Source organism: Nelumbo nucifera, chromosome 1 (genome assembly GCF_055504915.1).
Source record: "Nelumbo nucifera cultivar China Antique chromosome 1, China Antique-T2T, whole genome shotgun sequence".
NCBI classification, from domain to species: domain Eukaryota; kingdom Viridiplantae; phylum Streptophyta; class Magnoliopsida; order Proteales; family Nelumbonaceae; genus Nelumbo; species Nelumbo nucifera.
Genome location: NC_142649.1, coordinates 29,637,615 through 29,665,520, shown reverse-complemented (window position 1 = coordinate 29,665,520; position 27,906 = coordinate 29,637,615). Strand labels below are relative to the sequence as shown.

The 27,906-nt window shown below is 38.8% G+C and overlaps 1 protein-coding gene across 1 annotated transcript in view; it reads right to left on the bottom strand.

The window, feature by feature from the left end:
* LOC104589945 (tRNA synthetase class I (I, L, M and V) family protein) overlaps positions 1-27,906 on the bottom strand; it is a 78,863-nt gene that overhangs the window by 10,346 nt on the left and 40,611 nt on the right. The window contains exons 12-23 of the mRNA XM_088896294.1: positions 21,669-21,828; positions 21,261-21,344; positions 20,881-21,093; positions 20,077-20,202; positions 18,692-18,829; positions 18,494-18,597; positions 18,317-18,380; positions 10,011-10,099; positions 9,431-9,572; positions 8,932-8,995; positions 8,786-8,853; positions 6,469-6,591 (exon numbers count right to left, since the gene is read on the bottom strand). Coding sequence (XP_088752420.1) covers positions 6,469-6,591; positions 8,786-8,853; positions 8,932-8,995; positions 9,431-9,572; positions 10,011-10,099; positions 18,317-18,380; positions 18,494-18,597; positions 18,692-18,829; positions 20,077-20,202; positions 20,881-21,093; positions 21,261-21,344; positions 21,669-21,828 — 1,375 coding nt within the window. The remainder of the gene's footprint in view (positions 1-6,468; positions 6,592-8,785; positions 8,854-8,931; positions 8,996-9,430; positions 9,573-10,010; positions 10,100-18,316; positions 18,381-18,493; positions 18,598-18,691; positions 18,830-20,076; positions 20,203-20,880; positions 21,094-21,260; positions 21,345-21,668; positions 21,829-27,906) is intronic.

Sequence of the window (27,906 nt, the reverse complement as noted above, 5' to 3'; positions counted from 1 at the left end):
CGCAGTACCGGTAGATTTCATCTCGGTATTCCAACTCTCCATTTTACTTCAAACAGTTCAACAGTAAGAGAAAAACAGATTGGAGACCTTCAAAAAATAATTTAATACCACACACACAGAAACCAACCCTTCCGGAAGAAGAAAACCCTAGCTGGAGGGAAATCTCTCTCCTCCCCACGCCTCTCAATAGAGAGAAAAAGGAATCGATCACTCCGGGAGGCCTAGAAAATTTCAGAAACCAAACCGCCCTCTTCAGAAAATCAAAAGAAAACTAACAATACCTGGGCGCCCAAGATCATATCAAAAACAAAGAGTCCAACTTTTCTGGGACTCTTCCCCGTACTCCAGTTCTTCCTGATTTTGATGTCGAACAATAAATCACCTTCCTGATGTCTAGATCCCACCAAAAACTCCAAGAACTGGGCAATCTAGAGCAAATCGATCAGCCCTTTACTTCTTCATGCAATCGGCTGATCTAGGGCTTCATGAGAATGCTTCAAGAAACCCTAGTTGATGCTCTGATACCAAGTAGAAATCTGTTGAATTAAAAAATATGAAAGAAAGTGGTTTCTTGAAGAGAGAAGGAAGAGATAAGGAGAAGAAGAGAAGAAGAGAAGTTGAAAGAAAAGAGAGCAATCAATTTGGCCGCCCCCTTCACTTATTATTTATACTAAAATAATATAACAGTACAAAGACAATTATGCCCTTATAGGGCTGTAAAACATAAAACAGCATATATAACATTCAAAAAACATAATAAAATTTGGACTCACATAACTACTGTGGTCCCCACCTCCTATCTAACAACTAACATAAACATCTACTCAAAAAAACATCATAAAACTAATTAATCTTCAACAATTAGTACAATAAAGCTAAGCCCGGTGGGGATAAGGGTGGTGGTGAAAGTAGGAAGGAAGACAAGAAGGATTTGATTTGTAACTACTGTAAGAAGCCTAAAGATACTTGTTGAAAGTTCATCCACATGTTATACCACTTTGGTTTAAAAATAAGAAGAGGAATGCTAATATGGCAGTGACTAGTGACTTATTTACACCTCCTACAACTTCTTTAGAATCGGTTGCAACAACTGTAGTTAGGGCAGTGTTGGAGAGATATGGGCATTTTTTGAGTCAGAGAGATACAACTAGTTCCAATTCTTTACCAAATGAATAGCAAGGTGCAAGTAGCTCTAGAGCTAGTAATACTACTTCATCTGCTCATATAGGTAGATCATATTCCACTGCAAATTATGCCTCCACCACAAATAAGAGGACACCTCCTTGGATTATAGACTTAGGAGTCTCAAAAGATATAACCAACATTTCTATCATTTCTTCTTCATACCACCTTTGCTCTAGTAGAGATAGTCTCTACAGTTGATGGCTCCCATTAACTGATATCATAGTTGTCAAGGCGACCGCCTAGGCGACAAGACACCCTTTGAGGCTCACGTCGCCTAATCACTAAGTAGTTTTGTACTTTCTATTATAAAATACTTTTTTATTCTTTATTTTTTGACACTATAATTATAAAATAGACATTATTAACCTAAAATATTCATTTTGTGTGTTTATATACTAATTTCTTTTATTATTTTCTTATTTGTTAGGGTTTAATCAACACAAACACTGTAAATGCTGTTTTGAACCCTCAGTCTTCAAAACCTAAACAAATAAGTAAGAAATTAAAATTTTGTCCAATAAACACTACTACTACTCAGCCCCTATATTTTTTAAAAATCCTTTTCCTTCTTTTTCTTCTCATGAATATGTTGATTTTTTATACTTTAACAAGAACTCCATACTTTTCTTATGAAAATAATGAATAATTATTAAGGAAATATGGTTATGGTACCTAGAGAACTACCTACCTAGGATCTATGTTTTCTACATAAAAAAAAAAAAAAAAAAAAAAAATCCATCACCTAGCCTCGCCTTGGTGCCTTGAAAATAATTACTGATACCATTACCCTGCTTTCTGTAATACATGTTCCTCAACTAAGTATTGATCTTTTATTTAAGCACTTTAACCAAAAATTTAAATTGTTCAATAATGTTTTCTCCAAGTCATTATGTTTTGTAGGATCTAGAGTCAAAGAGAACGATTGGGAGTCGTCATGAGGTGAATGAAGTCTACCTTCTCGATGTGCTTCCTAGTCATAAAGATTATCATGTCAATAATAGGAGTAATGAGTCAATGGGTCAGATTATGCTTTGGTATAATCAGCTAAGGCATCTTTCTTTTGGTTCTTTGTGTTTTTTGTTTCCAAAGCTATTTGAGTCTATTAAGTTGCCTAGTTTAGTGTAAAGGTTGTCAACTTGGAAAACATTATAGGCATTATTTTAAGTCAGTAAAGTAATAAAAGAAATTCCTCAATTTTTGACATTGTTCATACCAATGTTTGGGGAGCATACCATGTGCCTTCTATGGGTGGAAATTGTTATTTTCTCCTATTTCTGAATGATTATTCTCGATATTCAAGGGCATATTTGATGAGAGCTTGCGGTACGGTACCCACTTTGGTGCATCAGTTTCATTAGATAGTTTTGATGGAATTTGAAGCAAGGGTCAAGGTGTTCAGATCAAATAATGTAAGGGAATATTTTGAAAAAAAACTTGACATCCTATTTATTAGAGTATGAAGTAATTCATATTGTGGAAGTGACAAGAAGTATTATGGTAAGCTCCGTAGTTCTAGTTTGTTTTTGGGATGATGCAATTCTCACAGCAATCTATCTGATTAACCAAGTACCCTCTCGTGTTCTTGGATACATTGTCCCTTTTATCCTTCTTTTTCCTGTGGGGGAGATGTTTCATGTTCCTTTTAGGTTGTTTGGATGTGTATGCTTTTTCCTCTGATTGGTTTTGGATACACTCAAACCCAGTTAGATCATACCTTGTTTGGCAAGAGAAGGGGATCTTTGGTGTCAGTACTGATAGTATATGTGGATGACATTGTAGTCATATGGAATGACCTAAGTGAGATTAATGACTTAAAGAGGAATCTACACCAGGAGTTTGAGATTAAGGACCTTGGGGAGCTAAGGTATTTATTGTATGCTCCAACTTTGAGACTATGCTAAAGAGGACTAGGTTGGTTGCCCAAACACTCATCCCTCCACAATTGGTTGGTGCACTTATCTTGGAGATTCTCTATTTTTGTCTAATTACAAGAAACAACATATAGTTTCTAAGCCATTAGAACACCAAGAGAATACAACACTATGTTTTCAGCCTATGGTGAAAGTCTCTGGTTACATGAACATCTTGCTACATAGGATATAACTTTCTCAATTCCTAAACCACTTTATGCAGATTACATGAGTGTAACCAACACCGCATCTACTCCTTTATTCCACCAAAGTACTAAACACATAAAATGGAAATGTAGAGAAGAATCTAATAGTTTTATGCTGTATTAGCATACATCTGTTGAAGCTTATTAATCATATCTTATTTTATTTTTTCTGCAGTTGCCATTCAGTCCCTCAAAGGAATGCATTTGTAATATTATATTAAATAGTCCACATCAATAATAAATTAGATAACTTTTACCCCTGTATGCTGCTCTGGTGTTTTCTCTCACCTCTCATGCTTTAAAACTTGAAAGCCAAACAGGTTACAGGTTAAATTGGTGAAATGGGAGAACCTACTGAACATGAATGAGTCTAAAGAAGTGGCACCACACCTGAAAAGTGTACGGACAATGAACCAACAGGTGATCTACAGATTTGGGAGCCTGTCCATATAGACTGCATGTGCCTTCAAAAACCATGCCTCCGGGCTAAAACATCCACTGTTTGGGTTTTTCCTCTTGCTGCAAGCCATAAGAAAACAGTCTTTTGATTTTTCACCACCACCAGAAAAGGCTGCATCGCAAGATTTATTAGAGAACAGCCCACTCTTATCACAACTCCACACTCTGGTGTCACCAGAGTTGAGGTTGACTTGAACCTACTGCAACATTCCAAGCAGACTTTGAAAAGCATCCACTTCTAAATCATTAAGATTCCTTCGAAAAATAGGGGACCAAACTAGCGGACCACTAACAACCTCCAAGAAATCTCTTACCACACCATCACTGTTAGAAGCAATAGAGAACAGGGTCAGAAAAACCTCAACTAAGGGCTACCACACCAGATGTCCTTCCAGCGGGCACCCTACTACCCTCCTGTTTGAAACTGAGGAAGGCAGGCCAAAATACAAAAAGAAACAATATGTGAGTGAAGCAAATCTAGAAGACAAACGCTTCCTACAGTCTTCTAGAAATAAAAGGCTCCCTACAGATGTCCTTCAAGTGACTCAACTGATTGCAGTCTTCTAGAAATAAAAAAGATGAGAAAAGAAACCAAGAAGGTATAAGCCGTCTACTGCCTTGTCAAATGACTCAGCTGATTGCAATCTTCTTAAAAGGATGAAAAGAAAAAGAAAGAGAGAGAGAGAGAGAGAGAGAGAATCTAGAAGGAAGAAACTGCAAAAAAAAGAGAAGAAAATCTAGAAGGAAGAAACCGCCAAGGGCCCTGTCAAGTGATCAACTTGTCGGTTTACAACCCTCAAAAAGAGAAAATAAAATGCTATTTATTAGGATTGACAGCAGCCCCTTATTCCTATAGAGAAAGAGAGAGATGTCAGCCAGGTTATGTCAAACAGGGTTAGTTTCAGTGTTTTAAAAGGTGTGGGAGGTGTATGCTTGGAGGCGCCCCAAAAAAGCCCTGGGGCATATGCCAGAGGAGTTGATACCCCTCTGGATGTACCCCTCAAACGCCTTTTCTTGAGGCGTGATAGAGGCGTACGCCTCATGCACCTCACACATACCTCACACATAACTCACACAAAGAGGCAGAAAAAAGAAGGAAGGAAAAAGAAAAGAAAGGAAAGCAAAGGAAAAAAGGGAAGGGAAAGAAAAATAAAGAAATAAAAGCGAAAAAAGAAAAGAAAGGAAAAGGGAACAGAAGAGAAGGGGAGAGAATGTTTGGACCGGGGGTGGAGCCCCCAGACCCCATGGCTGGGGTTCGACAAGGCCCCTCCATTCAGGTAGTATTATGCATATTCATCTTCTTAATAGAACCCCTTGGCTGGGGTTTGACAAAAGACTCCCTTTCAGCTAGTATTATGCAATGTTTTAAAAGGTGTGGGAGGCATACGCCCGGAGGCGCTCCCAAAACGCCCTGAGGCGTATGCCAGAGGCATTGACACCTCTGAGGAATACACCTCAGGTGCAAGAGGTGTAACCTCTTGCGCTTTTTTCATGAGGCGTGCTAGAGGCGTACGCCTCATGCGCCTCATGCACATCTGATATAAAAAGATAGAAAGGAAAGGAACGGAAAAGAAAGGAAAGGGAAGGGAAATAAAAAGAAAGAGAAGAAAAAAAGAGAAAAGGAAAGGGAAGGGAAATAAAAATAAAGAGAAGAAAAAAAGAGAAAAGGAAAGGGAAGGGAGGGAAGAAAAGATGAGCGGAAAGAAAGGGGTTTGCCCCCTACTCCTTCGGCCAGGGGGCTTCGCCCCCCAGACCCCCCTACCCCCTTTTCGACAAGACCCCCCCTTTCAACTAATGTTATGCATCTTTATTCTTCTTAATAAATAAGATTTTTATTAAAATAAAGAAAAAATGAGATCCCCCCCTTCCTCTTCATCCTCCTCCTAACCCCCCTCCTCTTAAGGAGGCTTACGCCTCCTTGTGTTCGGGAGGCTTACGCCTCTTGCGTTCTAAACTATGCCTCACGCCTTTAGGTAGTGGAACGCCTCACATCACGCCTCCGCGTTTTAAAACATTGGTATAATGCACATTCACTCTTCTTAATATAAAAGATTTCAATGAAAAATAAAGAAAAAAGAGATCCTCGTTTCTCTTCTTCCTCTTTCTTTCTCTTCACCCCCCTCCTCTTGAGGAGGCTTACACATCTTACATTCTGAACTATGCCTCACGCCTCCAAGTAGTGGAATGACTCCCATCACACCTCTATGCTTTAAAACATTGCTTTCAAAGGCTTGGTCTTGTTTTTGCAATAGTTAAAAAAATGCTCATCAGAGTGTGAGCATTTGGGCTTAGAGAGAGAAATCAAAGGCACAATATATTGCTTTCATGAGAAGAATTTTGCTATTGCACTTGCCATTATCATTGTTAATAATACCTTTCAGGAGGGAGTGTTGAATGGTGATCTCCTCTCAAAACTTTGGGTGGTCATAATTAGAACATGCAACAAAATGGGGTGAAGAAATGAAAGATAAAGGAATACGACCACATAGGTCAAAAGTTGAAGTAGGAAAAGTTATTATCTTATATTGTGCACTATGTTATGCATGTGAAACATGTATATAGGCAAACCCATACAGACCCCTAACTCGAGTCTGAATTTCTGATATCTGCGGTTTTAACTATAATGGCAATTAGATAATTATATCAGGCATAGACAATTTAATACTTACAAGATGATTATTATTGAGAGCTAATGGCCATCAATTTACCTGTGAATTCAGAACATGCTGTAATATGGATTTATCATCATCTAGTGATTCAATGTACACCTCCACCATGTCAGTAGGTGCCAATGCAGCCTTTTTTCGTAATTTCTGGATTCGGTTTACAACCTATGGAATATAGCCCATATATCAGAAGCCTTCCTCATTGTAATCAACAAGTACAAACTTACTAAAAAACAAAAAGATATAGAAAGAGAACCAAATAATATAATCAACTATCAACTGTACCCAAATACAATTGTGTATAATGTCTTGGAAGACTGAAGCAGACCCAATATATTGACATATAAAAAGAAAAGAAAAATCACCAATTACATATACATTCTTGCAATTATACACAGAAGTCAGATATTTAAATGTGGACGTGGCATTTTGTATGTTAAATTTGACAGGGTAAAACAATTGAACAATGATATCTAAGTGTGGATATGGCATTTTGTATGAAACCACGATCTCAATATATATCAAGTAATTGCATTTTACAGTTGCCAACTGAGTGGTGGCTCAGTTGGTATGTAAATTGGGCAGTCCCAGAATAGATGTGGAAAAGTGCTGTACTATGCTCAAGAAAAATGAATCGGCCCCTATGGGGGCACAAGGCATGTGTCCCTTAAAAACTTCCCAAATGGTGCAAATGCAGGTACACAGTGTGGTTCATGGTTTTCCCCTTTACGGTAAAATGAAAAACTTTCCCTTTATTATAGCATTTGACGAAAGAAAATGGCAAATTTTGAACCAGAGACAATTCCCAGGTGAAATTAAAATGACCCAATAGGTGTAAAAGGCAATGGGAAATGATGGAATGGCTAGTTGCCTAGGTGACAGAATTTCACAAAAGATAAACTAAATTCTAGCCTAGTTTCCTAGTTTTACATAAGAATCAGTATGCATATAAAATGAAAAAATATCAACACTCATTGGTAATGGCATTGGATTTCCTCTGAAATCATGGAAAACCATGGTGTCTAAAGACAATAGCATCTTCTATCTATTTCAAAAACACCACTTTAATAATAGTAAGTATTTAATAGAGCTATGCTTTTTCTAAAACCTGCTTTTTTCGTCTAGGCAATTGTAAATAAAAAGGAAGTGGTTGCAGTTGAGGAACTATAAAATAAGTGTGTTTTGACAGAGGCAGTGGGGGGTTAGTTTGCAGAAGTGGCGGGAGGAGGGAAATGTGAAAGCAATAAGGAAGAAGAGGTAAGGAGGTGCATTTGGTGTCTAATTTAAGGGGAATGAGGAGATAAGTTTGGAGGAGGGTTTGACTGGCCATAGTAATGATTCCCAGAGAGGAAGAAGGGTTGGTTGTTGTAGAAGCTGAGGGAGAAGGAAAGAATAGATGGAGGAAGCAATGAAAAAAGAAGATAAGATGATGATAAGAGGAAGATTAGGATGGGGATTTAGAAGTAAAAGTGTAAAGAAGTACAGAATTAAACTGCTATCTAAAGAAGATAAGGAAAGTGGCTAAGAAGAGGATAAAAATCCTGTTGATGCAATTATTGATGAAACTCATTCAGTCCCAAGATCTTTGGAATTGGAGAAAGTGGTGAACATAGAAGTAGAGGTGAGGAAAACATTGGGTTTGTTTCTCCTGGGGGCGGGGGTGAAGAGTTTGCAAGGAAGGTTAGAGGACTTGAGGAAAAGAATCAGTATAAAAACAACATAAATCATGATTCAAGACTTTGCAGAGAGGTGTAAAATTTGAAACAAAAATAAATTAGAATTTGCACCCAAATCGTTTGTACTATCATTGTTTAGCACCGTGCAAATTTATTTGCGCTACAACCAAACACAGCATAAAAGAAACTTTTACATGATTGAATGCTTATCTGGTTCAACTTTGAACAGATCCTTGTTACTGATGTTGGTCAGATGGGCAAGGTTGTGTCTCAGATCAACCAACACCATTTGGTGCCCTAATCCACCATGTCACATTATATTCAGATTCAGACCGATATCCAATAAGAGATTTCCCTATTTGGACCTAGAACAAAATAAAATTGGGTCCACTGCAGATCTGGCCCATTCATGTCCTACCTCCTATAATCTACCACGTGATTCAAAACCAACATCAAACAAACAAATTTATTTATAAATTAAATTTAATTCAATTCAATTTAAGATAATTCATAAATGCAAATTCCAAGCTCACCAGTCCAGGAATAACCCTATAGCCATAGAGTAAAAGAAACAAAGAGACACAAATTTCATGAGGGGCAGGGACGTTCATGAAGATGTAGTGAAAAAGTTTAGGCGAAGATCAATGTGTAGCAAGAACAATCTATAGCAGAAAACTTTTTACCTCTCGAGCCACTCCAGCCTCAAACAATGACTCGTCAGCACGCAAATCCAAAATCACCAAAACATCACCTACATGTGACATAATTAGCAAATCATAAACAACATAAATCGTTCTGTATGCTTACAAGAAAATCAATAATTTTTTACCATCTCCAGCTGCATCTATTTCCTTCTGTGTCAAATTATCTGGACGCTTGAAATCACGGATAACCTGGAGATTCAAGGATGATTTCCAGTAAATGATGAACTTGGTAGAATGCCCTTGCTAGCAAATTTAAAAACTTGAAAATTTTGCTAGGTTTGCTATGTTATCCAAGGAATTTGCTATTTCAGATTGCACACTGTATTGACAAAACAAGAATGATAATACCTAGGTTTGCTCTGTTTAGATGGAAGAGAGAATATTGCTATTTCTCCCACTTTCTACATCTCTTCTTCCAATTCTTTCCATAATCCATCAAGAATCATTAGTAAGTTTGCTACTAATCTATCAGTTTATCCATATTTTAACTTCACAAAGCTACAACCTAGATTTCAGCAGAATACATAGGACTGAATTGATACTCAAGTAGTACAACAAAATCACTTCCATCAAATTCACAATGTATTGAAGTACAAAAGGAGAGATTCAGAAATGACGAAGCACCTTAATGTCAGTCTGCTTCAAACAGTGCCCAGCAATAGTTACTTCTCCAGCTCTCTCAAATGCTAATATGTCTGCTTGAGACATTGCTTTAATCTCTTTAGCAACAATTCCCATAGCTTTTCCAAGCCGCTTACCTAATACACTACAGGAAAAAACAATCTCAGAAATAAGACAGTATCATTTTCTACCATTTAATGATCAAAGAGAATTGTTAAAATAATAATGAATATGGATAAAACAAAATATATAATATACTCCCTTAAGGAAGCAAACCAAAATTTTCTCAGGGTCTGAGACTCTGAGTGGGAGGGGTGGATCTTTGATTGAGCTTTTTTAGAAAAGCCACTAAGAGAAATTTCTTTGGGCTTTCCAGGTTTTTCACCAAACATTTCTTATAAGCTGTTGGGTGGCGCCCATCTTTCAAAGCCAAGGCAGGGCAGCACCTCAGTACAAATCTTCTTTTTTTATCCCAGCTATAGTCATTGAACCAGCAAGTGATTCACAAAAAATATAAAAAAGAATCTATATAGGGGCAAATTCCAAGAAGATTTTATGATTTAAAATAATATATATTCTCTACCTGAAATCAGGTTCTGCACGTAAAGAAGCGTACTTCAAAGAATCATTACATGGAGTAATTGATCTGATATTGAGTTCTTCCAGCACATACTACAGTACAAATTAAATTTTGTAAGTATTATAAGTTTTAGAGCTTAAACAAACATATTACAAGAAGAACTAAGCAGGACAGTACAAATAAATTTCTCTGAAAACCAAGATTTAACAGTATGCATGCAAGAGTAAATATCACACATAATGCACATCCATAATGAAACTCGAATCAAAACAAGAATATAAGGCATAATGAATTGGAAAGGATAAATCAAGCAAACAACATTTCTCCTGTATCATTTCAAGCTGCACATAATGTCAATAAATCAATTCTGCCTGTCTGGATTAATACAATCCCTGTTACTTTATTTTCAGGTTTTATTTACAATGAGAACCATCTTCTTTATGTGCTCCATTAATACTATCCATGTAAAAATATGACAGATGTTCAAATTGATGAATTCTAGAAACCCAAATTATGGTATCCATCACCTGGTAAATATTATATGAGTCATCTGATATAATATTTAAGTGGTGGAAATTTTCCACTGGAATATATAGCACTCATACTGAGCAAGTGATGCAGGACTGATATGATCCAAGGCAGGACTACTAACAAATTTGAGGGAAACTAACAAATAAATGATGATCACACGAGGTTAGGTCAACAGGTTTGGGATTGAGAGGCCAGATGTAGGTTTAGAGGAGGGTTGACAAGGGTTTGTCTAGGGTATATAGCTGCATTAAGTAAGACGTGGGGATTTTTGAAAACTGATTCAAAGGAACAAAAATGAGCCTTAGATATGGGGATAGGTGAAAAGCTGTGTGGGCGTTGAGACTTAAAGGAGATGGAGAGGAGACTTACCTGGGATCAACACAGTCCTTTAGTTGATAAGAAATTACAAGGGGAAGGCGCTAAGAAATCGCCTGAGAGAACAACTCGCAGAAACATCAACACTCAAACTCACTTTCAACATCTCTGACCGAAAAACAACCCCAACAGAATCTTCCTAAAGACAGAATTATTCATCCCCATCAAGATCCTCATCCAAGCCTCCCTCAACTCACGCCTCCCCTCCTTCCTTTACAAAGGTCTTCTTATACCTCTCCTGTTTTTCGAATGCATCAAAAGATTTTCTAGCAAATGTTTCACCACCTAAGAAAAATAATCCCAAAGCCTTGCCAACCTCCACATCCCTATTTGCAAGTCGCATCACATCCAGGTCTCCTTCAAAACTGTAACTAGCTTCTCAACTTTCCTCAAGGCATCACAATTCTCCTTATCTGTTTCTTTTTACTTATGTCAAAAATATGGTTTAAAATATGAAAGTTTGTATTAGATGTTCAACATAGGTGGAATTCCACCTATTCTACGTTAGAAAGTTGTATTTCATACAAAGATAGTCTTGGTAATTTTTATAATGAGAAAATTCCACATGATATTATAACTGATGATGACTAGGAAATGGCAATTTGCCCAACTTTTGGACACAAAGACTTGTGCCCCGCTTCCTCCTCTCAACTGGATCCCACTCCTTACCCCAATCCATAATTCCTATACAACCATCAAGACACCCACCCACCACAAGATCATAAGTGTCAGCCATTTCCAAAATACTCTCACCTTCAACCTCTGAACACCAATCCACCTGCCCCTTCATTCAGCTCCCCCTGAATCAACTCGAACCATTTCTTCTTCCTCCCCCAATCAAGCCCCACCACCTTATCGTCATCCAGCCAATACACGGCAAGACAACTAAATAGAGATTGAACCACTCCTACAAAAATCAGCACCAGGGACATCACAATCAAATGAATCTTTGCAACTTCCACCAAAATTCTAGCTGAAGCTAAGCTCTTCCACCCAATTGTTTTGAGGCTATGGGTGGCTGAGCTCAAAACTTAGACAAATAAGATAAAGAAGAGAAAAATAAAGAAGAAAAGCCTAGGAATCACTCTTAGGAGTCCCCTCGCTCTAGGATCCAAAATTAGATCTTTTTTTAAATTAAATTTAGATCTAAAATTCATTGCCCATGTTTTGCAACTGCATACATATATAGACTGTGTAGGGTTAGCCAAACTACTTTCTAAATTAGGAAAACTCAAATTCAGACTTCTTACCACTCATAGACCCACTTGAGAAAACTAACTCTTAAATACTTAACCAATGACTTTAAATTTAAACATGCTTAAACTATGACTACATAGCTGAATCTAATAGGATGGACCTAACATACAATAGTCAAAATAACAAAAAATCCCCTACTGTAAATATATATATATATAAATATATAAAAAGTCACAAAAAAGACCTCCATCTGGACGTAAGGCTTTTGATCTGCCCATGGAGAAAATTGCATCTTCCACTTCTTGCTCCTCAAACTGCCTCTCCACTTCCATCATCAACTCTTTGCCCAATACTTTTTTGAGTCCTGCCTCCCCTCGAAAATTCTGCTATTTCTTTCACACCACACTGTCTAGAAAACTGCTGTAGGGATGATGCTCCAAGATACTGTACCAGCCTTTCTTAAACCCCACCAAGCACCTATGAATCCCATCACATCAGCTGGGAAGCACATCTTAACCCCCCAAACATATCCAACATTCTTCTCCAAATCCAGTATACAATTACTAACAAAAAACTCTAATTATAGAGAAGAACAAGGCACAAGAGAAAACCCAGAGGGATCAGTGCTCCAAATTCTGCTGTGAGGGGAAGAAAAAGACTTGTTGATGGACGAAGCAACTGACAAGTCAAAAGCCCTTGAGGCCTCTTCTAATCCTCAAGTACTAGACCAGACAATGAATTGAGAAAAACACACATTGAGAGACAAGAGCCATACTTTACAAAAATGGGAATTCTTCCTCTAGAAGCATCTTCCCCTATTGTAAATCTTCCCAAGTTTTTGGTCTATTACTACTGAAGATGATCAAGACTGCTATCAGTCTTGGGCACTAAGGAATTTCAGGTTCGAACAGAAGAGAAAGTGAAGAAGAACACAGGTTTGAAAGAAAGATTAGTGAGAGAGCAGTAGAACACAGGTTTGAAAGAAAGGACAGATTCTGAATAATCTGCCGTCGCCACTTCAATTTAATATTTATATGTTATGCTAGTTACATGAAAGGACATATCTGCCCTTGGTGTTTACATCATAACACTTAACAATATAAAAAACTGAAACGTAAATAACAGAACTAGAATAACAGAATAACATAACAGATAGACTAGGTGTATTCTACCCTATGGACAGAGTGGCCCCACATCAGTTTCTCTACGCTCCCTCTCAAGTTGGAAGTAAATGTTTATCATTTCCAACTTGGATAGATCCACTTCTAGCTTCTTTCTTGATACAGCTTTAGTGAGGATATCTGCTAGTTGCATACTGGATGTGATGTAAGGGAGGCATATTTCTTGAGATGAGACCCTCTCTCGTACAAAATATCGGTCAACTTCAATGTGTTTGGTTCTATCATGCTGCACTGGATTATGTGCTATATTAATGGTTGCTTGATTATCACAATACAGCATCAAAGGCTTCTCATACTCAATACCCAACTCCTCAAGTAGAGATCTTAGCCATAGGATTTCAGCCACTCCGTTGGCCATGGACCTGTATTCTGCTTCAGCACTAGACCGGGAGACAACACTTTGTTTCTTACTTCTCCAGGAGACAATGTTTCCTCCCACAAGGGCACAATATCCTGAGGTAGATCGTCCGTCATCAACACTCCTAGCCCAATCGGCATCTGTATAGACCTCCACCTTCATGTGGTTATTATTCTTGAACAGTATACCCCTACCCGGGCATCTCTTCAAGTAGGCTAGAATTCTTTCTGCTGCAAGAAGATGTGTGGTTCTAGGAGAATGCATGTACTGGCTGACAACACTAACAGCATAAGTAATACCCGGCCGAGTGAGGCAGAGATATAGAAGCTTTCCTACCAACCGCTGGAACATAACTTTGTCTTCAAGCAGCTCCCCACTCTCTGCACTAATACTGTGGTTCTGTTCAATGGGTGTATCTGCAGGTTTGACACCCAGCTTTCCAGTTTCAGCCAACAGATCTAAAACATATTTCCTCTGAGAGACAAAGATCCCCTGTTTAGATCTAGCAACCTCAATGCCCAAAAAATACCGTAGTGTACCCAGATCTTTCACCTCAAACTCTTGATGAAGGAGCTGTTTGAGGGACTCAATCTCATGGCTGTCATTTCCTGTCACCACAATATCATCAACATATACTACAAGTAGTGTCAGTGAAGACTCCACCCTCTTAATGAACAGTGTATGATCTGACTGGGCCTGTACATAACCGAACTTTCCAAGAGCTAGTCTGAATCTGTTGAACCAAGCTCTAGGTGACTGCTTCAAACAATACAATGCCTTATTGAGCCGGCAGACCTTCTTACCTGTCTCTGTATCATAGTATCCAGGAGGCAACTGCATGTAAACCTCTTCCTGCAAGTCCCCATTCAAGAAGGCATTTTTAACATCCATTTGGTACAAAGGCCAAGTGTGGCTTGCTGCAAGAGATAATAGAACCCGAATGGTGGTCATCTTGGCTACCGGGGAAAATGTCTCCAAGTAATCTATACCATAAGTCTGAGTGAACCCTTTTGCAACTACCCGAGCTTTGTACCTCTCAATGGATCCATCCGCATTGTGCTTCACAGTAAATACCCATCTGCATCCAACTGGTTTCTTTCCTTTGGGCAAGTCAACTAGCTCCCAGGTATTATTTTTCAACAGGGCATCCATTTCAACTTGCATTGCACCTCTCCACTCCGGGACAGATAGGGCCTCTTGTACTATTCTTGGAATAGGGACATTGGAAATGGAACTAAGGTAGGACCTATAGGTAGGAGATAGGCGATCATAGGATAAAAAATGGGAAATACAGTGGGTTGTAGATGTGGTACAATGTCGTTTCCCTTTACGAACTGCAATCGGAAGATCAAGATCATCTGTAGGAGGTGAAATGGCAACAATAGAAGAAGTCTCTGTGGGTCCTGGGGCCGTAGATGAGATTGGAGCTGGCCTGGACTGTTGATGATCGGGATCAACCTGCCTGCATCGCCTGTGATAGACCCTCAACTCCTGATCCCTCTGACCACCCTCACCATTGCAGCTCCCATCACCTAATGGAATAGGTAAAGGAACTACCCCACTCTCACTGCTCTCCCCCTAAAGACAAGGACTTAAACCCCTACTCTCACTGCTCTCCCCCTGAGGAGAAACCCAAGGATAATAGGGTGTCTCCTCAAAGAAAGTGACATCCATGGAGACGAACTTCCTTCCTGTGACAAGATCATAGCAGCAATACCCCTTTTGAGTTTGTGCATAACCAAGGAAAATGCTTTTGGAGGCCTTGGGTTCAAACTTGGAGTGATGGGGTCCGAGAAGCTGAACAAAACAGGTACAACCAAATGTTTTAAGGGGAATAGAAAACAACTCCTCATGTGGGTATAGAAGGGAAAAAGGAGATCGCAAATCAAGAACCTGGGAAGGAATCCGATTAATAAGATATACTGTCGTGAGGATAGCATCACCCCAGAAGCGAATAGGGACATTGGAGGTAAACATAAGACTTCTAGCCACCTCCAAGATGTGCCTATTCTTCCTTTCTACAACCCCATTCTGCTGAGGTGTATGAGGGCAAGAGCTCTGATGGATAACCCCATGAGTAAGAAGGTAAGATGCCAATGACTTAGCAAAGTATTCCTTTGCATTATCAGATCTAAGAACTTTAATCTTGACATCAAACTGGGTTAGGATCATTTGGTGAAAGTTTTGGGTCAGGGCGGGAACCTCATCTCGTGAACGCATAAGATAAACCCAAGAAAACCGGGTATGGTCATCAACAAATAACAAAAAATATTTGTACCCACCCATAGAAGGAATGTGATATGGCCCCCAAACATCCGTATGCACAAGATCAACAGGACGATTACTCCTTTTTATTACTCAATGAATAAGAGTTTCTACGATGTTTAGCAAACTCACAGCTTTCACATTGCAACTGGGACAACTCAACAGACTCAAACAAAGTAGGAAACAAACTCTTTAAGGACCGAAAAGACAAATGACCCAATCGGTTATGCTTTGGCATAACCGAACTCACACTCTGGGAAACAAGTGACCTCTTACCCACTGACTCTTCCCAACGAGAACTCTCCTCGAGCAGATAGATCCCATTCGTCTCACGGCCAGTCCCAATCACCTTCTTCGTCTCCAAGTTCTGAAAAACACACCGGTCAGGAAAGAAAGTTACTGAGCAGTTCATGTGTTTGGTAATACTACTGACTGAAAAGAGGTTAGTATCAAGCTTAGGAACATGTAAGACAGAAGACAACGAGATCATATCTGATAACTTAATGCCCCCCTTCCCAGAAATAGGAACCAAGGAGCCATCAGCAATAGATACTTTATCCCTACCAGATGACAAATGGTAAGAGGTAAACAGTGAAGGCAAGCTAGTCATGTGGTCGGATGCACCTGAATCTATTACCAACAAGGTTCAGTAGTACCTGGAGCTGAGGCATGGTAGGCTGAAGCTAGAGTACCTGAATTTACGATTGTAATCTGGCCACCCATCTCAGAAACACTGCCATAACTGATGCTCCCAAAGCTGCTTTCTGCCTGATTTTTAAACTCTATCTCGGTCAAGTCTTAAAACAGCACTTGGAATACCAATCACAATCAAAAACAGTATAGGCCTGATCTGTATTCACAGTGTATGTGCACAAAACTGGGATAACTCTGATCTGAAATCAACCAACAAACACAACAGTGGCTGTCCGTAGAGCTCTAACCCCTTTAAGAGAGTTTGAAAACCCCAAAAAACTCTGAACAACAGCTTAGAAGGAGGTATGATTTGCCTTTGCAGAATTAGGGTTTTAATCAATCCTTAAAGTAATCAATTCAGTTGCACAATCTAATCAGTACTGTATAGATAGACTTGCAGTAGGGTTAATATGAAACCCTAGAATCTGATCAATGCTAACAATAAACTTGAGGACAGCTCTAGATAGATCACAAGATTCAGTCCAGCACTAGGGCTTGCCGCAAGATCACTTTCAAACTCTAGTGCAGAAAGAAACAAGGTTGAGACAATTCGGTGTAAAACAGTAGGGTTTTAGTCACAGCAGAACAGTAGGGTTTGCTGTAAAACCCAGAATCGAAGTGTAAAAACAGTAGGGTTTTAATCACAGCAGAATAGTAGGGTTTGCTGTAAAACCCTAGTGAATCGAAGAGATGAAAACCTAGAACGGTTCAGCCTTCCTCTCCAGATAGGTCCAACCTATCTTTTCATAGAAAAGTAGATGACTTACAAGAAAAGAATTGTTCGCTGCCTTCTAGGGTTACCTGAACCCTAGTCTTCTCTGGTCCTTCCTGACCACCAATACTCTACAACCATGACAAAACTTCCAACAGCTGCTAGCACTTCTGGTGATCTCCAAGAATCAGTCTGCGAACTCCACCTTTTCAGCTTCTAGTCCTAGGAGATTCTCATGTGGTCGGCTGGTATTAGACTCACATAAGAAACCCTAACATGGCTCTGATACCATGAAGATGATCAAGACTGCTATCAGTCTTGGGCACTAAGGAATTTCAGGTTCGAACAGAAGAGAAAGTGAAGAAGAACACAGGTTTGAAAGAAAGATTAGTGAGAGAGCAGTAGAACACAGGTTTGAAAGAAAGGACAGATTCTGAATAATCTGCCGCCGCCACTTCAATTTAATATTTATATGTTATGCCAGTTACATGAAAGGACATATTTGCCCTTGGTGTTTACATCATAACACTTAACAATATAAAAAACTGAAACGTAAATAACAGAACTAGAATAACAGAATAACATAACAGATAGAATAGGTATATTCTACCCTACGGACAGAGTGGCCCCACATCAGTTTCTCTACAACTACCACAAGATCCATACTTTACATGAATCAGGAAGATAGAAAGGAAAGAAGAAATCAAATTCCAGGTAGAAGCTGCTAAGGAAGCTCTTGCATTAATGCATGCATCCCAGTCATTGGCCATCAACCATTGGTGCTCATAACCCCCCGTATGTTTTCTTTGTGAGGCAAGTGGGAGAAAATCCACAATCTACTTGCACATTTCTCTCTATCTCTCTAATAAGCAAAAGTGTAACAATACCATATTGTAGTCCATGATGGAATATACACATCACAAGAATGCTAAATGAAATTGATTAACATTATAATTAACAAAGAAATTTAAATCATTCAAAAACATTGACAACAAACCTCTCTTAGTTTTCCAGCAATATCCTCAAGAAATCCCAAATCAGGATGAACTACAACCATCTCCCTGCAATTTTCAAAGGAAAAGGAAAAGTTGCAAAAGATGCAAATGAAGAAGGGGGGTTACACAATATGAACATGGAACAATAAGAAAAGAAAAAAACAAAACAAAAGGCATACTTAAGTGGTGTTTTCAGAGGCTTGTTGTGACGTTCACGGATATTGCGTGCAAGATCAATAACTGTCATCATTCTTGCAACACTTTGTTCAATGCGTTCCTCCCTCTAAACAGAGATAAATAAATATAAAATAAAAGGAAATATAATAAGGAAATAACGTGGTTGAAAAGAACTACGGAAATGCAAAAAACAACTTTACCTTTCCTCCTGCTTGAGGAAAACTGCAATAGTGAATACATTCCTCCAATCCATCACAAACCTTGCGCATGTTTTGATAAAGAACCTCAGTGAAGAAAGGCGTAAATGGTGCCATCACCTTACATGTAGTTAGGAGCACCTAAGGTTCATGTATCAGGGGCAACAAAAACATCAGAAATACAATTACAATGGAGGTAATGAGCCTATGAGATATATATATTGTATACCCATGAGAACAACTATATGTTAACAGTTTTGTCAATAATTTGATTTAGAAAACATTAGAAAAGTACTATGCTCAGAGGTAAACAATAAGCTCTCCACTAAAGCTGGAAAGAAAAGTAGAAATCTCTCTGTTAATATTTATCTTTTATGTACAACTAGTTCAAAAAGATTCCAAGTGCCAAGTTGCATTCTCTTGTTTTAGAATGAACTCCCAGGCAAATAGCCATACATCTCTGAGAATAAAAGATCAGTCTTAGAGAAAAATGATAAGTAGTATTGACCTCAAAGGGGTAAAAGTGATATACGACAAGGGTGGTCAAAGCCTTGGTGTTTGGGTTAGAATAGGTACTGTTATTGCTTTTAGTAGTTGTGGGTATGCCAGTGATTTTGGATTGTCACAGTTCTTGTGATTTAAATTTGAAGCCTAAAACATATCTATTTGGCATGATTTCTATGTTGTAGAAGGTTTTTTTTTTCAATTAACTATCTGATCAGAGCAAGAACTTATAAATTGAACTTAATTTGAGAGAGTAACAGCTGCTTTCTGTCAAGAAAGTTTCTGGCAGTATGGATTTTAAAAATGTTATTTAGTTAGCTGATAAAAAAGAATGTTATTTAGTTAGGAGTTCTCTTGGTTCTTAAGTCAGGGTTCTATTTCTTATAAATACCTGTTACAGAAGCATTATAGCGAGCTTTTATTATTGAATAATGTTTAATTTATTCATATGATAGTTTTCTCGATCTCTTTTCAATTCAAGAGGCTTTCTTGTTCATTCATGATATTTGTTAATGGGAATGGGATATCGAACTTGCCCTTCACACCTTAATGCTTAACACAACATTAAAAAGTAACTGAGCCACACTATGTCAGAAAATAATTGCTTTTTCAAAATACTTCATTGCACTTGGGTGCCAATATTCCAAATTACAATTTTAAACATATAATCCAATGATGCAAGGCATGATTAACAGGAGAAAGATAACGATGGCCCAGCATGGAGAAATGATGACTTGTATCATGTCACTAATCTGATTATCAAATACCAAATGAATGTACTAAGCACTAGAACAGGATAACTAATGAAATTAAATTGCATAAATGAAACATGTTAAAGAACATGCATCTTGTAGAATTCACGTCAACAGATAAAACCTTCATACATGATAAAGAGTTGATAGTGCCATTTTGCAGTCTTCTTCTCCTGTTCGGCCTTTTAGTCTCTTACGATTAAACCGCACGTATATATTTGTTAGGTTGTCTATAAATTTCAAGAGATATGGTACCACCTGTAGAATACACATCAAACATATACATATATACATTACCAACAGTATTCACATAATCACATCCTTATCAAATGAAGCTTCTATGTAGCATTGAGATGGAAACTTCATAAAGGATGTGTGACACTTCAAGTAAATTCCATATATGACACTTTGTCCTTGCCGGATCAGCCTCTGGCATGGCATGCATTTAAATAGAATTCCTATGGTCCAAAGGCTGGCGCAGGAAAGCATATTGAGACTTCAGGTCCAGCTCCAGGCCATACCAATAAGGGTCTATGGGCTCAAAATTCAATGCTAAACCCAACCTTGGATTAAACTTGCAATACAAAATGGAATAACCCTTCAAGCATGTCAAGCCTGTTGGACCAGCCCATGCCATAGGGATGCTATTGGATAAAGCCTAGAAGGCTTATCATTCTACAGCATTTTCTTTTTCATCATCTTTCAACTCGATACAAAGTGTTTTTCTCACATATTTATCATTGTTGTGTGCTTTTCTCATATTCCTAAATGCATTTTTGATATGCCCACAGCTCAGCAATATGACACTGATCCAGACTAGTACCTTAAAAATTATTGGAACCAATTCTTTTTCTGGACTCAAAACACATTCTAGTAACATAGAAGATATTTTATGTTTTCAATTGTTGAACTTTAATTTAAAGGTAAGCACAGAACCGTGTATAGTCGATATGCATCCATTTCTTGACGGACAAAGTGCACAAGACTCTCAGTAGCAGAGTTGATCCATTGGTCAAGCACATTTGGTGACTTCTGAAGAGTGACCATGTCAATAGGTACAAATGACCCAGACCCCTCAACCTCAAGTCTCTTAGCATTCTGAACAAGGAACCTGTATGCATTATACCATGGAAGAAACACATCTTTCACCTGCATATACATTAAACAGTCAAGAACAAAAACTTAAAAGGTCTGTTAGATCACAATTAAGCTTTGTAAAACCAAAAAAATAATATAAAATGAGATCATGTAAAACTCAGTTGCATAAAAACCTAGGATAGTAATGGAGCACGTGTTACTAAACACAGAAGACTTACAACACCATATACTCCATCCTTTTTGAACCTTAATGGCTCTGCACGTACAACTGGAGAATTGATAATGTATAATCGCAAAGCATCCTGTATAAAAGAAAAGGTACTTTAGAGCACAACCTATATATATATATAGTTGCCTTGGTCCATGTCAACTTATTCTCTCTCCTCCCTTGTTTTCCAACCCCCACAAAGTATTGTGATTTCTTTGATTTCTTTGACCTTAAATAGCCTTTAAGGTCACCCTCAATAAATTCAGTTTCCTTCTTAGGAAACAAAATCCAATCACCTCCCTTGCAGAGCATGGGCATGGACATTCTTTTAACACCACTCTGGGCATTATACAGGTCTCTTCTAGATTTTCTAGATTCAGTAAATATCCAAAATAAAATACACCAACTGATAGCTTACAGCTCCATAATCGCCTATAACTTCCATAGGCGAAGGGTAGTTCCTCAATCTTTTACTCATCTTTTTCCCATCCTCAGCCAGGACAAGACCATTGCAAATAAGATTTCTGAATGCAGGTTTTCCAAATAATGCAGTGGACAACACCATAAGAGTATAGAACCTGCAGGCATGGAGAAAAGGTGACACTTAAGTACTAGTTGTTCCTTAAAACTAATACACCATGAGAAAGTAATTAGACATAATAAATTTTATTTGCACAGCTCGTTTAGCAAGTCCTTAAATATACAAGCTGTTATGTTTGTACAAAAAGAAAATTGGTTGAACAAATAATAATGTACTCAAATATAGAATTCAAGCAGGCCATTTGGATTTTTTTGATAATATATAAAAAAAAAGAAAATTTATTCAAAGAAGAAGAAAGGAAATACAAGAGAGATGATAAGGAATTACTGACAAGCATATAAAAACCAAAAAAAAAAAAAAAAAAACTCACTTCTCCTGACTAATCAAAGCCCCAAAAAGAAAGAAGCCCCTAATAGAAAAACACAAAACCTCACAACTATACAAGCTAAACCCACCCGAATCAAAACAAAAAACAATCCTTCTACCTGAACAAAATCCTCTCTGATTCTCTTGAGGTTCTTTTTATTCTTCACTTTCTCACTTGAACCAATCCCATATAAACCCATCTTCAACTTGGTAAAAGACTGGTTTGTTTTCTAACACAAAGACTGCATTTTCCTTAACAATATATCATTTTGTTGAGAATGTGAATTTGGCTTTAGGGGTATTGTTGTCTTTTCTTTTTTTCTATTTGGGCACCCTTATAGGGACATGGTTGTAATTTCAGATTTATCATATAATAGATATTCTGGGTGTGAACAGTAACACCCAAGTGCTCTCCCGTAACTCTTCTTCTTCTTCTTCTTCTTCTTCTTCTTCTTCTTCTTCTTCTTCTTTCTTCCTTCCCTCTTCCTACACTCGACAATTTGGTACCAGAGCGGGAAGAAGCCTCGGCCTAGATCCTCTGCCAACTCCAGAACTCATGAAGACCTACTGACATCAGACCGCCGCCGGATGACATCAGCAGTCCGTACAGAAACCGGCGGCAACCCCTGAATTTGATATACTCTAGTTCACCCCGATTTTAGGGTTATTGTGGTATGGTTCTCATCTTCGATGTTTGGACTTTTTCTTCCTTGTCTGAGTTCGATGCATGCTTGAAACTTGTTGGTTTTGGTTTACTTGGCATTGCTAAAGGTATGGGAAGTTGTTTCACATCCTTATAACCTCTGATCTTTCTATGGGAGGTCTTCTTTCTTCCCAATATTGCCGCCAGTTCAGTTTTGGGCCTCCCATTGGAATCCAGCCGAGTGTTTCCCATCTTTTATGGGTCTTGTGCGTGTTGGTTGGTGGTTGTGCTATAGAACTGTTAAAAGGCCTACCCAACTCAAATGGATGTGCCTAAGGAGTTACAAACCTCTTCCGGAGTGCTGCCAGGTAATGTCGATGTCTCTAGTGGTATGATAACCACTTCTCTCACAAAATGACAGTCAACTTCGATGTGCTTGGTTCTTTCATGAAACACTGGATTGGAAGAGATATGAACCGCTGCCTGATTGTCACAGTAGAGCTTCATTGGAGTACTGATGTCATATCCTATCTCCTGTAGAAGGTTCCTCAGCCACACTAGTTCACAAGCAGTATGTGCCATGGCCCTATATTCCGCTTCTGCACTGCTTCTTGCCACAACTGTTTGCTTCTTACTTTTCCATATTACCAGGTTACCCCCCAGAAAGGTGCAATAGCCTGTGGTAGATCGTCTATCAGACATAGAACCTGCCCAATCAGCATCGGTGTATCCTTCTACTACCAGTTTTCCACCACTTCTGTACAACAAACCACGACCAGGAGCTCCTTTCAGATACCTCACAATCCTTAGCACTGCATTCCAATGTGGGACCAAAGGTTTCTGCATGAACTGACTCACCACACTAACCGCAAATGAAATATCTGGCCGAGTAATGGTTAGATAGTTTAGTAAAACTTGATGGAACCAACTTCCTAGAGTGCTCTCAATCAGCCAAGCTTACTATCGAAGGTAGGGGTAAGTTGGGATTTATTACTGGTAGGGAGGAGAAGCCAAAAGCTGATGACCCCAAACTTGCTAGATGGGAACAGGATAATTCCTTGGTTATGTCATGGCTGGTGGGTTCAATGCAACATATTGCCCGCAATTATATGTTCCTCTCCACTGCCAAGGATATTTGGGATCGTGTTACATCCACGTACTCTCAAGCAAAAAGTACAGCCCGAGTCCATCAACTCCAAAGAGAAGCCTATAATATACGTTAGGGGGAGAGGACTGTAGCCATGTACTTCTCATCTTTGCAGTCTCTATGGGAAGAAATGGATCATTTGGAGAACTTGCAATGGAAGAACCCTGAGGACGGTGAACAGTATCGGAAGTATGTTGAGAAGAACCGAGTGTTTGACTTCTTGGCTGGATTGAATGGTGAGTATGATTTTACCCGACAACACATCTTGAGTGCAAATATTGTTTCCCTTGCTACTGCATACTGCTTAGTGCAGGGAGAGGAGAGGAGAGTAGAAGGGTTGCTATGATGCAGACCTCAGTGATGGATCATTCTACCTACATGTCTTCAAGGTCCAAGTCGAGTACAAACAAACAAGGTACTAATGAAAAGCATGAAGATGTGTGGTATGTGATTACCGCAAGAGGCCGAGACATATGAAGGATAGGTGTTGGAAATTGAATCCACATTTGAAGCCTGACAAGTTTAAAACCGCAAAGAAGGGTAAAGCTCATCTTGCTACTGTTGGAGCTGATTGCCCTCCTAATGTACAAGCTCCCACACATGATTCCTCTGATGTGATGGAGAAGCTCAAGATTCTGTTGACTTAGCTTGAGAAGTCAGGGCTCTCTACCTCTACTAGTTCCTAGTAATCCTTCCAGTGCTTTTGCAAAATCAAGTACTGCACTTACTTGTCAATCTTCTCCTACTAGCTCCTGAATTGTGGACTCTAGAGCTAGTGCACATATGATTGGTATGTCTTCCCACTTCACCTCTTATAAGTTGGCTCTAGAGGAAGGAAAAATCACTGTAGCTGATGGATCTCAGACCCCTATCTCTGGTTTGGGGGAGGTTAAGCTTACTCGTGATCTTTCCCTGAGCTCTGTCCTTCATGTCCCCCACTTGTATAAGAATCTTTTATCTGTTAGCACTCTTACCAAATCTCATATCTGTTCAGTGACCTTTTTCCCTTCTCATTGTGTTTTTCAGGACATGAGAACGGGGAGCATGATTGGAACTAGACATGAAGTTGATGGAGTTTACCTTTTTCATTAAACCTCTGAGTAAGGATTATTGTGCCAAATTGAGTCATGTCATGATAAAAATTTAAGTTTTTTGAAGTTGTGGCATTGTCGCCTCGGTCATGTGTCTTTTAAGGCCATTAAATTTTTGTTTCCAAACTTATGTCAGCCTAAGTCTAGTTTGAGTATGCAATGTGAAGTTTGTCATCTCTCAAAACAATGTAGAACTATATATCATACAAGTAATAGGAGTGGTGTTGCTTTCAACTTAATATACACTGATGTCTGAAGCCCATACTCTATTCCATGTATGGGCTGCTATAAATATTTTATATTGTTCATTGATGATTACTCTAGATATACTTGGCTTTACCTGGTGAAGTGTAGAGATGAGGTCCCTTCCATTGTTCAAAACTTCTTCAACATGGTGGAAAAAACAATTTGTAAGGCAAATCAAGATAATACGGCCTGACAATGCTAAGGAGATGCAGTTGAAGCAGCAGTGTATCTCATTAATAGACTTACTTCGCGATCCCTTTCTCTTCAATCACCTCATCAACTTTTGTTTCCTAAGGATCCTATTTTCAGTTTGCCTCTCGGAGTCTTTAGTTGTAGCTGCTTTGTTCATGACATGAGTCCTTCTCGCTTGAAACTTGACCCTAAATCTGTCAAATACATATTTTTGGGCTACTCTCCAGTCCAAAAGGGGTACAAGTTCTTTATTCCCCATACTAGCCGAAGGTACGTATCTAAGGATGTTACATTCCTTGTGTCTACTCCATATTTTCAGTCCATTCGTCCTTCTCTTCAGGGGGAGAGTGTTTGTGAAGATTGGACTCGTTTTTGTTTTCCTTTTCCTACCTCTATGGACATTCCTAGTTTGTCTTCCCCTTGTAATAACAGTATTCATGTTCCTCCTCGTCCTCTCCAGCGATCCTGGCAAAAGTGGTTTATAAGGCATAAAAGGAAGGATACTCCTAAGGCTGAATGTCCACAACAATCAAATCACCCGATTCCAGGTAACTCTGAAAGCAACCCTAAACATCCTTCTCCTATTATTATTGAGCCTGATGTCTCACAATCTGACCTTGACCTTCCCATTACAGTTAGAAAGGGAAAAAGGAAATGCATTGCCTACCCCATCCCTATGTTTCTTATGATGCTCTTTCACCCTCCTATCATGCATATGTTATTAATATCTCCTCTGTTTCTGTTCCTCGTAATGTTTCAGATGCAGTTCAATCACCTCAGTGGAAGGATGCTATGAACCAAGAGATAGAGGCTCTCTTAAAAAACCATACCTGGGAGATTGTTCCTCTTCCTGAAGGCAAAGTTCCAGTGGGCTGCAAGTGGGTATATACCATTAAACATCGGGCTGATGGATCAATGGAAAGATAGAAAGCTAGTTTGGTGGCAAAAGGATATACCCAAACGTATGGGATTGCTTATCAAGAGACCTTTGCTCCATTAGCCAAAATGAACTCTATCCGAGTTATTATGTCTCTTGTTGCTCATTATTCATGGCCTCTATATCAGATGGATGTGAAGAATGCCTTCCTAAATGGAGATCTTCAGGAGGAGGTACACATGGATTTACTAGCAGGGGTAATCTTACCCAACAGTGAGGGGAAGGTTTGTCGTTTAAGAAAATTTCTTTATGGGCTTAAACAGTCCCCTAGGTGTTGGTTTGATAGATTCAAGAAGGCTATTCTCAAAATTGGGTTTACACAATCACAATCGGACCATACTTTGTTTATACGAAGGGATAATGGCCTACTCACCTTGTTGATAGTGTATGTGGATGATATTATTGTCACTAGAGATGATCACTCTGGGATAAACCAACTAAAATCATTCCTTGCTTCTGAATTTGAAATCAAAGATCTCAGATACTTTCTTGGAATTGAAGTGGCAAGGTCAAAGGGAGGGATATTCATTTCACAGAGGAAGTATGTCCTTGATCTCCTTCATGAGGTTGGGAAACTAGGGTGTAAGCCAGTTGAAACTCCTATTGACTCCAATCATAAACTAAGTGTTGATGATGCAGATTTTTTTCTAGACAAGGGTGTCTACCAGAGGCTTGTTGGTCGGCTTCTTTACCTGTGCTTGACTCGACCTGATATAGCCTATGATGTTAGCATGGTGAGTCAGAATATGCAGTCCTAGAACTTCACATATGCAAGCTGTCAATAGGATTCTCACCTACCTAAATGGGTGTCCAGGTAAAGGAATGCTATACTCTAACCAGGGACATCTCAAGGTTGAGGCTTATACTGATGCTGATTGGGTAGGTTCTATAGATGATAGAAGATCCACCTCCAGTTACTGCACCTTGGTAGGAGGTAATGTTGTGTCTTGGAAAAGCAAAAAACAATTTGTTGTTGCCCGATCTAGTGTTGAAGCTGAATACAGAGCTATGGCTCATGGTGTATCGGAGTTGTTACGGTTGAAGTATTTGTTATCAGAAATTGGGATCCAAGCTGAAACCCCAATGATGCTACACTGTGATAATCAAGCTGCCATAAACGTTGCTCATAACCCAACATGACCGCACAAAGCATATTGAATTTGACAAACACTTCATTAGAGAAAAGATAGTCTTCTAAAACAAATACTGCATTTTCCGCAAAGAACCAGTTCGATTCCACCACACCACTTTCTTCAGTCCCCTCCCCCTCATTTCCTCTTAATCTTATACTATTTGGGTACTTTTACTTCCTTTTTTTCATAAGGATTGCCTCATGAACCAGTTTGCATTCCTTACTCTTCAATGGCCCTCCAACTTAACCTTCCAATTCCATAAACTTCTTCCTTGCAAAGTCCTCCCCACCTGTAAATAACAGACCCATCAGTATCACAGCTTCCACATTAATTATATCCTCAATTTCATGAGTTTCATCA